The 11157-nt window shown below is 46.1% G+C and overlaps 1 protein-coding gene across 1 annotated transcript in view; it reads left to right on the top strand.

Annotated features, from left to right (window-relative positions):
* Uggt1 (UDP-glucose glycoprotein glucosyltransferase 1) overlaps window positions 1-8146 on the top strand; it is a 119339-nt gene extending 111193 nt beyond the window's left edge. The window contains exons 39-41 of the mRNA XM_013351007.1: window positions 951-1067; window positions 1431-1584; window positions 3917-8146. Of these exons, the coding sequence (XP_013206461.1) occupies window positions 951-1067; window positions 1431-1584; window positions 3917-3942 (297 nt within the window). The 3' untranslated portion in view covers window positions 3943-8146. The remainder of the gene's footprint in view (window positions 1-950; window positions 1068-1430; window positions 1585-3916) is intronic.
* Window positions 8147-11157: the final 3011 nt, after the last annotated feature.

Genomic DNA, 11157 nt, shown 5'->3' with positions numbered 1-11157 from the left:
ATCCCATGTTCCTCTTTTTGGGTCTGGCTTACCTCACTCAGGATAGTGTTTTCTATTTCCATCCATTTGTACGCAAACTTCAGGAATTCCTTGTTCTTTACAAGCCTCACAGTCAGTTTGAGCTTTTTATTTCATTGATATATTAGATTTTTTCAGTGGGTTAGGATAATGGAGCATTTTATTGTGGGGGACATATGGGCTCCTGCATTGGGGAACAGGGTTCAGATGGGAGAGTCAGAACTAGTTGAACTGCAGAAGTGAATGGAGACCAGGCATATTGGTTCGCAGCTGTGATTCCAGAATGAGAGGCCAGGCAGAAGGACGTCATAAGTCCCAAGCCAGCCTGGGCAAGAACGAGACACTGTCTCAACAAAAACAAAAGAATGGGATTTTCTTTATACAGGAAAATGTAGTTGAATTTTGTCTGTGTTTTGTTTTTTATATGTGTAAGTGTTGGCCTGCCTGTGTGTATATTCCACATGTGTGCCTAGTACTGAAGGAGGCCGTAGAGGGCATCAGATCTGGAGATGCAGATGGTTGTGAGCTGCCAGACCATCGGTGGGAAACAATCTGGGTCCTCTGTAAGAGCTGCTAATGCTTTATTTGTAGTCCCATCCATGGGCCCCTAGGTGAGGTGATATTGTTGTTTGCTTTTGTCAGGTTTTTGTTTTTTACTTTTAATTATGTGGGTGCGTGTCTCTGTGTGGGTGTGTGCACATGTGTGTAAGTGGCTGCAGAAGCTAGAAAAGGGCATCAGATCCCTTGGAGCTGGAGTTACAGGTGATTGGGTGCTGGGAACTGAACTCCGATCCTCTGAAAGAACAGTATACTCTTAAATGCCGAGCCATCTTTCCAGCCTTCTAGTTGAATTTTAAGCTAGCACTTTTTTTGGTTGCTTATTTAAATTTCTGAGTTTTAGATCTTTTTATTTTACTTTCTTTACCAAACAGGATTTGCCCAATAACATGATCCATCAGGTGCCAATCAAATCCCTCCCTCAAGAGTGGCTTTGGTGTGAGACGTGGTGTGATGACGCATCCAAGAAGAGGGCTAAGACCATTGACCTGGTAAGCTGCCTTCCCTGCATGGACCCTGACTGTGCCCGGGCTGCTGATGCTGCTTTGAGCTGGCTTTCTGAGTTGTGCTTGGAGCTGCAAAGCAGGTCTTGGTTGTTTCAGCCCGCCTCTTCTTTGCTTTCCTCAGGAAGCCAGATCCCCACGCAAAGGGCAGACCATTTACTGCTGAGTCACTGCTTGCCCTTCATTGCACCTCTGTGCCTGTGACCTTTGCTCCATTTTGGCTTTGAGAGTTTCTCACTGTGTAGTCTGGGCTGACCCTGAAGTCCTGATCTTCTTTCCTCGGTCTCCTTTGCATTCTGTACAGCATGCCTTTCCTTGAGCTCCTCTGAGGTGCGTTCCTTGTGTTTTCAGTGTAATAATCCCATGACTAAAGAACCCAAATTGGAGGCTGCTGTGCGAATCGTCCCCGAGTGGCAGGACTATGATCAGGAGATCAAGCAGCTGCAGAGCCTCTTCCAAAAGGAGAAGAAGATGGGGGCCCTGCATGTAGAAAAGACACAGGAAGGTGAGTGTGAGCCTGGCCTTGGGTAAGTGCTTCTTTGTTTCTGATTTGCTGGGAAGACAACAAAATAATGACATAAGGGGAGACAGCTATTTTCCCTTAGTCTCGACCTCAGCTAAGTTCTGCTTTTCATTTTGTTTCTTCGGCCAGCCCTCTAAATAGTGCTTTCAGTGAAGTTTTGCAGTCCTCTACCCAACACACACACACACACACACACACACACACACACACACACACACACTTTCTTGTTTTGGTGAAGAAAGAAGAGATGCTTTCTAAAACTTTTTTTAAAAAAAAAAAATGTGTGTGTTGTTTTCATTAAATTTGCCAAGGTAGGGCTGGAGAGATGGCTCAGAGGTTAAGGGCACTGACTGTTCTTCCTGAGGTCCTGAGTTCAATTCCCAGCAACCACATGGTGGCTCACAACCATCTGTAATGAGATCTGGTGCCCTCTCTGGCAAGTAGGCATATATGAAGACAGAACACTGTATATATAATAAATAAAAATATTAAAAAAAATTGCCAAGGTACTAGAGAGTGAATAAATTTAGATCAGGACAAAATATATATTCGTTTGAAAGAAAATAGTGTAAAACAAGCATATTGCAGTGAGAACAGAGTGTTTGTATTTAAGCTGAAAATTAAAAAAAAAGATGTCTTCTTTACATCAATTTTCAACTTTATTCCATATCATTTTATTACAGCTTCATAATAAGTTTACTTATTTAGAGGGGGACACATATCATCGGGCATAGCAGCACACACTTTTAATCTCAGCACTCTGGAAACAGACAGGTGGATCTCTGAGTTTGAGATCAGCTTGATTATATAGTGAGTCCAGGCCAGTCAAGGAAATAAAGTGAGATCCTGTCTCAAAACAACAGAAACAAAGTTAGAAAACCAAACACACATACAGTATATTTTATAGCAGGCAGCTGAAAGAGCATAATCGGTGGTAAGACGTGTTTTTCTGAAGGCTGGATGTGTGGCTCAGTGTTAAAACACTTTCCTAGTGTGTGTAAGACCCTGGGTTCCATCCCTAGCACTTCCAAGGCAGACATGGATCTCTGCAAAATACTTTAGTATTTTTATCAGTCAAATTAGGTGTTTTGTTTTTGAAGCCACAAAAATTTACAATAAATGCTTAATACCTTTGCCCATCCATACAAGTCTTAATAATTAATCCAAAGCTAAGAAGTGAGAGGATCAAGAGTAAAACTCACTTTTCAGCTACACAGTAAGTTTGAGACCAGCATACAAAAACAATGAATAAATCAGGCTCTGTGTTTTAATATTTCTCCCCCTTTAAAGTTACCCCAAGAGCAAATGCAGAGCTTGGGTCTTGAGTGACTCGGCAGTCCATTCTGGAGACTGTCGAGGTAGTAAGAATCCTAGCTAGAAGGCTATACAGTCACACAGTCACCATAAAAACAACTCAGATTTGGGGTGGGAGATGGTTAAAAGCACTGACAGTAATTTCAGTTCTGGGGGTGTCTGATGCCCTCTTCTGGCCTTTGTGGGCTCAGCATGCGTATGATATACAGTAGATAAATGGGCAAAGAATATGAGCAAACAACTCAAAAGAAAAGCCACATAGAAATAAGGAGGCAGAAATCAAGTTAGAGTCACCATTAATAACTGCTATATCAAAAAATATTGATGTATTAATAATGCCGCACATAGAGGAGACAGTGGTAAGACTGGAGAATGAGCCTTGCAGAAGCTGTGGGTCTGGAAAGCCCTTGCTCAAAAGCAGCAGTATGTCTGTTAATGGGAGCCTCTGAGATCCTGCACCGCTGGGCTCAGTGGGCAAGGTGCCTGCTACCCAACCTAGTGATGACCTGAGTCTGATCCCAGAACCCATGTAAAAGTGGAGGAGACAACCAACTCCACACAGTTCTCCTCTGACCCACCCGTGTACACGTAGGAAAGAAAACGCTTCCCCTTCAGCAGCTCCTCTGTGAAAGTGCTCTTAAATAAATAACTCAATGCAAAGCAAAAACAATACATAGGAAGACGGTTACGTTACTGTTCCATATCAATTAGTAACATTAAAACAGTTTAAGGATCAAAGAAAACAGCTACCCTGGCACACAGAACAAATGTTGTCTGAGAGCCAGGACTGCCCCTGTGAAAGCAATGTAGCCACAGTGCGAGTCAGCAACTCTTAAAACTGAAAATATGTCCTTTCTCTTATGTTTGCTTTCAAACTTTAATACAAAAATACCAAACCCCAAGCTCCTCTAACTCCATCTGAGAGCTTCATGGGGTGTGCTGTGGACAGTGCTCATGCTGTGATTATGATGTGAGTCTTATGTTCTGTTCTTTTCCATAGAACCTGAGAAACATGAAGAATTATGATCTCTGGAGGAAGATGGGAAATCCCACCATCTGACAGTTTTTATACTAAATGGTTTTTTCTGATCTGTCAATACAACTGCTGAAGAACTGACTGGGCAGGTGTCCACACCTATTGATTTAGACTACTGCACCCCAGTGGGTGCTGGATCTTTGGGGCTAAGGCTCTGTTGGATTTGTACCTCAGAGGAAGACAAGTGGCTGATCTTCTGGGACTCTCTTCACACCAGAGGGAGAAATGGTGGCAGCAGCTGAAGGAAGCTGAGTCCTTTGGTGCCCACGTCCAAGAGCACACATTGCTGCACTGGCTCAGAAGCTGGCCAGAAAAGCCACCATGTTCTTCCTTACCTCAGTTTACCTGCAGCCCTTGCTGCACTGCAGATGCCCACCCTGCACCAGGTCAGGCCGGCAGATGTTTCATCCAAGGTCCCTGCCTCAAGGTCTATGCCAACATGCTTCTCCCATCTCGTGCCCCACATTCTCTTCCCAAGCATTAGGCTCATTGTTATTGAGCCCAGCCGATAATCATGTGTCTTCAGGGTTGGCTCAGTTGCTAAGAAACCAGTCTTGAGGAGAACTGGGGCTGTTTGGATGAGGGTTGTGGAGACGACAGGCAGGGGGGAGTTTTGTGGTGTTCAAAGGAAGAAGACAAAAAATTGGCCATTCTCTTTCAGTCTGCTGCGGCTGACTTTAAAGGAAGCTTTATTCTATTCCCAGTGAACTTTCTACATAATTGTTTTGTAAACGATTTTTATATTTATGAAAATGTTTGCTTTTTCTTCCTACTTTGTAAAAAACTGTCAGTTATCAGTTTCCTGGCTGGGCACAGGCACACTGAGTCCCTCAGTGACCCATCTCAGTGTGCTCAGCCTCCATCTGGATGGCCACCATAGTTTTCTCTCAGACCCAGGAGACTGGCCTTGGACTTTCCTTTCGCTCTGCTCTCAGACCTATGACGAGGAATGACTGTCTCTGGAACTCAGTTTCCTATACTCTGTCTGTTTCCCTTTAATTTTGGCTCTGTGATTGCCTTTAGCTTTGGAGACTCATCCAAGGCCCGGTACAGTTCTAAGGTAACTGCTGCTGTATGAAGCAGCCCCCGTCATTGCTTTGTGTGTGTCCACAGTCACAGCCCAACCTCACCTAGGCGGGAGCAGCCTGGGCTGTGGAGCCGGGGACATGCTGTTACCCTGGCTGTACAGGTGTCTGGTGTCATCTCTGCCCAGGAGTCAGGGATCTGCAGCAGAGAGGGTTTCTGGGTACTGACCTGCCTTCCAGCTCACAGGGGCTGTTCTTCCTCTTTAACCTGCCTTTTAAAAACAAGAAGGGAGCTGGGGTGTGGCTCAATGGCAGACAAAGAGCTTGTCTAGCAAGCTCAAGGCCCTGGGTTCCATCCCAGCATTGCACCCCCACCCCCTCAGAAAGAGTGACTATGAAGAGTGAGTACACAGGAGAAGTCCTTGCCCATCTAAGCTAGGTAATACATGTGTTTCCAAGGAGGAATGATCTACAGTAGCCATAGTTGGGATTTGAATGGGCCATTATTAAGTAATACGTAGAGAGAGATAGCAAAGCGTCATCTATCGGGAGCTCACACAACCAGCAAAAACTCCTTACTTAACTCAGCCCCTGGAGTTCCCCAATGAGTGTCCTGGGCAGAGCAGAGTGTACCCTCAGGTAAGGACACAAGTGAAAGAACAAATGGCAAAACTGAGAACAGCATCATCAGATTTGGTGCTCACAACATCCTGCAGAAACCAGCTGAGCTTGCAGTGTCCCTTCCCACTGCAGGCGCGTAGACCGAGGGCTAAGCAATGGCTGAGTCCTCTGACCTTGGAAAGGTGTCTGGGAATGAATTACTTCCCAGCTGTGTTCAAGGATGTCATGTTTGACTCTTGGACTATTGAACTGTTTTGTCATGAAGTTAGAGGGGGCCTCACATCCCCAGACCAAGGGCCTTGGAGGACACTTTGAGGTAAACATGTTCCGTAGCCAGCTTCTTAGCTAGTACATAACATCAGCGCACTGTATATTGCGACATGAACTTTAAAATAAAGATTTCACCACACATATCAAGTAATTAATTTTCCCCTATTTTCAAATCCAAAGGTTAACTTAGAGCCAGCCTTTGTTCAGGCTTCGTGTCCACATTGTATTAAGTTTTCAGGGATGCCACTGCTGCTGTCCTCAACTGGAGGCAGGGACACAGTGCTCCCCGTGTCCTGGGAGCCCGTGATAAGCAGGAAATAATCAGGTCACAGGGGTATGCTTTTTACTATTGGCCCAGTGGCCAGTTTCCTTCTTTTTACCAAGTCGTTCATGCGTGTCGCCACCCTGACGTAAGTCATAGCCATAGTTTATGCTGGATAGGCCAGACCCAGCTTGCTTCTAAGGTTGTCCAGGCCCCTCCTTTGCCAGCTTCTTCCTTGCTTCCAGCTTCATCTCAAAAAATTTAGCAAATGCCCCAGAAATGATGCTGCCATTAAGTGCCCCAGGGAAGGTGTCCATGTTGGTTTCATCTGATAGCTCCATGGGAAAGCAGGCTGTGACTGGAAAGAGCAGGAGATAACAGATCACATGGGTTGTCCAAGCTTCTGGAAAGTTCACTGTTGTTCTTGGCATGCGCCTATATAGTTTTTTTGACCTCTTGTCATATAGAGGTAGAAAGTTTGCTTTCTGAGTCAGTAGGGTAGGGTGAACTGTGACTCGTCAGAATTACATAAGCCAGTGCGAGTCAGTCTCTGTGTTCTGCAGAAAGTGGCACTTGATTGGCATCCCGGACTGTGAGGGCCCAGCCCTCCAGCATCCTGGGTTTAGTTGAGAGTGGTGGTGTATTGGTTTCATAAGATGTTGACAGCGTTAGTCTGGCGGAAGCTGCCTTCCTGATAAGCATGCTTGTCTCCAGGTGTACATGCATTGTGCTGGGCCTGTCTGGCCAGAAGCAAGCTCCATATTTCCTGATGCTACTTGAAACTGTGTTCTGAACCTTGTTGAGGCTCTGCTTGATGTATGTCATCTGGTTTCAGGCTGAGTTCCCGGATGATACCCCAAGAGCCCAGAGATAAAGAAGGAAGAGAAAAACAGGAAGTCAACTTGACTGGCATGATTTAGAACTGTCAGATAGCTCTCACATGGTCAGGAGTACGAAGTCGCTCCTCTTGTCCCTATCTCCTCCATGACTAAATCTTTTTCTAAAGTTGTTCTTCTTAGACCTGCATGATTAAAAGAAATCATTTGCCTGAGGAGTTGGGAGGGCGCTCTGGTCCACTTTGCTGGGTAGATTTCACGGAAGGCTGTCGAGTGGGAAGTGGCTTGGTGGTGGAGTGTGGTCTATGCACGATTCCTAAATGTGACTTCAGGCTCCGTCTTCTTCGTGAGTTACTGGGTACTTAACTTTCTGGGGATGTTGTGTGACGACCAGAGTCGATCAGATGGCTCGTCGTGTTTCTTGTTTAAAAAAAAAAGCTAGCACTTTTTGTTGTTGGAAGTCTTGAGCTCCTGTTTTCTCTGCCTTAAGGTAACGAGGAAAGTCTTACTGAGGACTTTCACACGCCGGATCAAGTCCAAGCACATTAAACACTGTCACTCAGGAAGTTACTGAAATTTCCCATTTCTCCTCCATCGCTGGTGTTTGTCTGTCTGTGTAGTAACAGAAAGAGCCCTTCTGTGTTACATAGCAATGGTGAGCCAGTGAATTGGGCAGAGACTCTGCTTCCCATGGTGCCCGCGAGTGCTGACCGTTCATAGCAGCAGGTGACAGAGTCAGCGCCAAGCACCAACATGCTCCGGGGAAGGAAAGCAGGAGACCTCTCCTGAGTGTCCTGGGTCCCTCGCAATGTGGAGGGTCTGTGACTCATGAGTAGGGCTTGGAGCCATGGTCTCTTCCTGCCCGTGCTTTCTGCACTGCCTTACGTCCCATTGAGCTCGGTAGAGAAATGGGCACCATTCCTTTAACCAGATGCAAACCACACTAACCTAAGGTTGGCAGTTTGGAACAAAAGACTCCCAAGCACTCTGTTTTCCAATCAAAAAAGGAAAAATGGAGACAAAACTTAGGGTGTTTAAAGAAACCATGTCCAACTTTCCACTCAAACCAACACCTCACTTGGTATGAGGTTAATGTCTGTGAATGTCTTAGTCCAAAGGATGCTGGTTTATCATGAGAGTAAGCTCTGCTCAACACAATAAACTCCTCCTCTCTTCTTTACAGCTGTCTGGTTGGTCGTTTAGATGCGCGCGTGTGCGTGTGTGTGCATGTGTGTGCGTGTGTGTGTGTGCGCGTTCGTGCGTGTGTGTGCGTGCGTGTGTGTGAATGTGTGTGCGTGCGTGTGCGTGCGTGTGTGTGTGTGTGTGTGTGCGTGTGTGTGAAGAGTAGATTGGTAGAGAACAGTCTCATTGAGTTCCTCAGGAGGCATGTGGGTTCTGCCCCCTGCCCGTTCTCTGAGCTGCTCTGGGGCAGGGGAGAAGCTGAACACATCCTGCCCCTCCGAAATCGGTGCACTCTTCAGACTGGTGTGTGAAGTGTCCTTACTGAGGTGGCGGTCAAGAGGAGGAGGGATTTGGTGGCCAGGGAAGCAGTGCTTAAATAGAAGGCCGACACAGAAGTGGGAGCTTTCCTGTGTTGGTGAAGGACTTCGAGAGAGTCCGTGAGCATCCACTCGCTGAGCTGTCCAGGACTGGGACTGATCTGGGACCAGGACAGTTCCAGACCTTGAAACTGGACTCTGACTTGACATGGTTTTTTTGAGGGGGGATGTAAGGACACCCTCACCTTCTGCTCCTCAGGAGTCATCTACTTTTCTGTTGCTGGAACTCACCAGGTGAGCTGGTTAGCAATCCCTAGGTTAGGAATCTGCCTCTTAGACTTTCCTTGTTGATTCCTTATTACTCTTAATGTCTCCTACATTTATATTTTTAGCCTAAAGTTTTAATTTCTAAATATATGTGTACTCAAGGTTCACAGTGTGAAGATTTGAAATACAACTATATTGATGATTGTCAGCACGGTATGTGATAGCTGTCGGTTCTTCTAGCTGCAGGTCCATTAACCTAACTCACCTCGGGCTCAGAGATTTCCAAATGGTTTTCATTCTAGACTCCTTTTGCCTGAGCAATATTCATGTGGCCCTAATATTCAAAATAGGTACATACACCAGACATTTATTGATAATAAATTGTATAATTATTTTAAAGCATTGTTTGGTATACATACAGTTTTATCATTTTATTAGTTTCTTCTATTGCTGCGCTAGAACACCATGACAGAGGCCACTTACAAAAGGAAGGGCTTGTTTGGGCTTAAGGTTCGCAGGCCCAGCACTAGGAGTGACAGAGGCCACTTACAAAAGGAAGGGCTTGTTTGGGCTTAAGGTTCAGGAGGGATGGGAGTCCTTCGTGGCAAGCAGCAGGCTGGAGCGGAAGGTCAGGGCTCATGTCTTTGACTGCAAACAAGAAACAAAGAGCAAGAACTATAAATGGTCAGGTGCCTTCAGGGACCATTCCTCTCACAAGCCCACACTTGTGAGACGCCCCAGACGGCATCAGCAACTAGAGACCAGGTGATTGATTATGAGGGATACCTCATTTCAGCTGCCACATGCTGCAGTTCAAAAGTCCCCATAGACTTTCAACACTGCTTGCTGGTCTCTGAGACTCAAGGCAATGTGTAACCCTCTATTAGATCTAAAGGCAAGTTACAAACTTCCAAAATACAGTGGTACAGAATATATTGTTCTAAAAGGGAGGAATCAGCACAGTGCGGAAATACTGAACCAAAAAAGCAATGCTGGAACCCATAAGGGGAACTCAGTTCTCTACTTCCATATCCTAGGTCAAAAGGCGTTGGTGTCTGCTCCCCTCCAGCCTTGCTGCCTGCAGCATACCTCCATCTCGTGGATTGGCTCCACTCCCTGCGTGCCGCCCATTTTGGCAGCTGTTTCACAGCTCTGGCATCTCCCACTGTCTTGTCCAGACCACCACACCATTTCTTTAAGACAAAACACTAGTACTAGTGAAGTGGACGCACTAGTTTATCTGGTTAGGTTTTAGCTACATGTTTGCTGCTGTGGGACGCAGGTAATCTTCAACGTTCAGTTTGCATAAACACATAGTACCACAGATAGTGTGATGTCACTGGGTCGTTACATGGCACTTGTGACGTGACTTAAAAATATGTGGAGGAGGAAGCTGAAGAGATGACCTGGTGGTTAGCAGCACCTCAGTTGGATTCCCAACACCCACATAGTGACTCACAAACATACATGCAGGCAAAACACTCATACACATACAACTGAAAAAAAATACGTGGAGGAGTGATGGTCTGCAATATACGAACGTAAAAATCCCTGGGTGACCTTGTGCTGAGTTGCCTGCTGACCTGGCAAGAGCAAGTGCAGCCTTGGAGCGGCTTGTGCACTGGCAACCACTAGGGGGCGCTTCACGAAGGGATAGACAGTAATACTTGTATATTTTCTTTTTCCTCTGTTTTTGAGCACACATGAATATGTGTGTGTGTGTGTGTGTGTGTGTATTATGTGTGTGTCGTGCACGCATGTGTGGTCTTTTGTATGTGTACATTCATGTGGAGGTCAGAGGATGACCTTGAGGGTTGTTCTTCATCTTCTGTCCGCTGTTTGAGACACTGCTGTTTGCTGGACTGTGAACTTGTTGGGATTTCTCCTCTCTGTCTCTGTCTCTGTCTCTGTCTCTGTCTGTCTGTCTGTCTGTCTGTCTGTCTCTCTCTCTCTCTCTCTCTCTCTCTCACACACACACACACACACACACACACACACACCCATAGGAGCACTGAGTTCCAGATTCCAGCTGCTGAGTTTGGCTTTATATGTGTAATGGGGATCTGAACTCATGTCATCATGCCAAATAACAAATATTTTACCCACTGAGCCATCGCCCCACACCAAAACACTCCTGACATTTTCTGAGAGAGGTGGGCAAGGATCTACCGCAGTCTTAAATGCCTTGTGGGTGCAGAGACAGTGGTCTGCATCCTGGTGCTGGCGTGGTCACTGACGATCTGCGCAGATGTAGCTTGGTGTGTTTTAGCAGGCTTTGGTGGGACCCTGAGAAAGCAAAGACACCTTTGTTCAACAGTGGCAACAATGATGACAGTGCCATGCTCTGGTGCCATCTGTCAGAAGGCTTAGAGAGACGAGCCAAGCTTGGTGGTGCAGGCCCAGCATTAGGAGGATGCAGGCCCAG

This window comes from Microtus ochrogaster, linkage group LG2 (assembly GCF_000317375.1).
Source record: "Microtus ochrogaster isolate Prairie Vole_2 linkage group LG2, MicOch1.0, whole genome shotgun sequence".
Taxonomy (NCBI): domain Eukaryota; kingdom Metazoa; phylum Chordata; class Mammalia; order Rodentia; family Cricetidae; genus Microtus; species Microtus ochrogaster.
This window is presented reverse-complemented; position numbering and strand designations above follow the sequence as displayed.